This window comes from Cryptomeria japonica, unplaced genomic scaffold (assembly GCF_030272615.1).
Source record: "Cryptomeria japonica unplaced genomic scaffold, Sugi_1.0 HiC_scaffold_1480, whole genome shotgun sequence".
Classification (NCBI taxonomy): Eukaryota; Viridiplantae; Streptophyta; class Pinopsida; order Cupressales; family Cupressaceae; genus Cryptomeria; species Cryptomeria japonica.
The window spans coordinates 16,234-17,377 of NW_026729895.1; the positions used below are offsets into that span (position 1 = coordinate 16,234).

General features: G+C 37.7%; 1 protein-coding gene across 1 annotated transcript; it reads left to right on the forward strand.

Annotated features, from left to right (window-relative positions):
• The first annotated feature begins 441 nt into the window (after positions 1-441).
• On the forward strand, positions 442-738 carry LOC131054411 (glycine-rich cell wall structural protein). The gene has a single exon (XM_057988925.1). The coding sequence runs from the start codon at positions 442-444 to the stop codon at positions 736-738; it is 297 nt and encodes a 98-aa protein (XP_057844908.1).
• Positions 739-1,144: the final 406 nt, after the last annotated feature.

Genomic DNA, 1,144 nt, shown 5'->3' on the forward strand with positions numbered 1-1,144 from the left:
TTTGTTTCTTTCTAGCAATGGCAATGGGGACCTTGTCTGAGTCAGGATACATATCCAATTTGAGATAATAGTCACGCGAGAATTTAGTCTGCTCTTGGAACAACAAATAATGGTATCAATTATGTGGATGAGAGATCGCCACGTAAGCTTTGGTGGTAAAATTAGCGTTCACATAAACGGTAGTTTTGGATGCTACAAAGTATCCTCCTATGTAAAAAGTTTAGGATTTCGTGCATGCAATTTTTAATAAACATTTGGTAAAAGTACACAAAAATATCTCCAAGTAAAATTATGAAATATCTCATGTGCAAATTGTTTTGCTTGATGGTAATGTAGATCATTCGAGTCATACGCTGGCGTGTTGAAAGCCTATAAATAGGAAACACCATTCTAGAGCTTCTCAAACCAAGTTGTTTATCTGTTCATGTTTGGGACTTAGTAATGGCGTCTCGTACGAAGATAATATGTTATATTTTGGTGGGCCTCATATTGGTATGTACACTCATTGACAGAGCGGTGGGGGAAGAGAAGTATTATAATGGTGGGCACGGTGGTGGTGGGTATGGTGGTGGAGGTCATGGTGGTGGTGGGTATGGTGGTGGAGGTCATGGTGGCGGTGGACATGGTGGGTATGGCGGTGGAGGACATGGTGGTGGAGGCCACGGTGGGTATGGTGGTGGCGGGCATGGTGGTGGGAGAGGTGGCCACGGTCCTCCTGGCCATGGACCTGAGAATTAAGGGGTTCTAGTTTCATCTAGATCGACAGCAGAAGTAGCAAATATATGCTATGAATTATATAATAAAGCTGGTTTCGATTGCTCACTTGCACCCTGATTCTAAAATGTATTTTATGTGAAAATGCTTAATATGAAATGGGAAAAGAATTCGAATATTGTAAAATTATGCTGCTGAATATATAATAGAGATAATAAGTTTGAGATACATATTAGAGTTTTTTTTGGCTTGTCTTTAATGTTATATAAGCTTAGTTTGATGCCAGAGGTATCATCTAAACTATTTTTACATCGAAGATTTCACTACTTTTATATTCTTTTAATATGTTTTAATTTTTTTTGAATGAGTACAAGAAAAAGTATTGTGATATGCTGAAATTTATAATAAATGTGACATTTTAATAATTGTG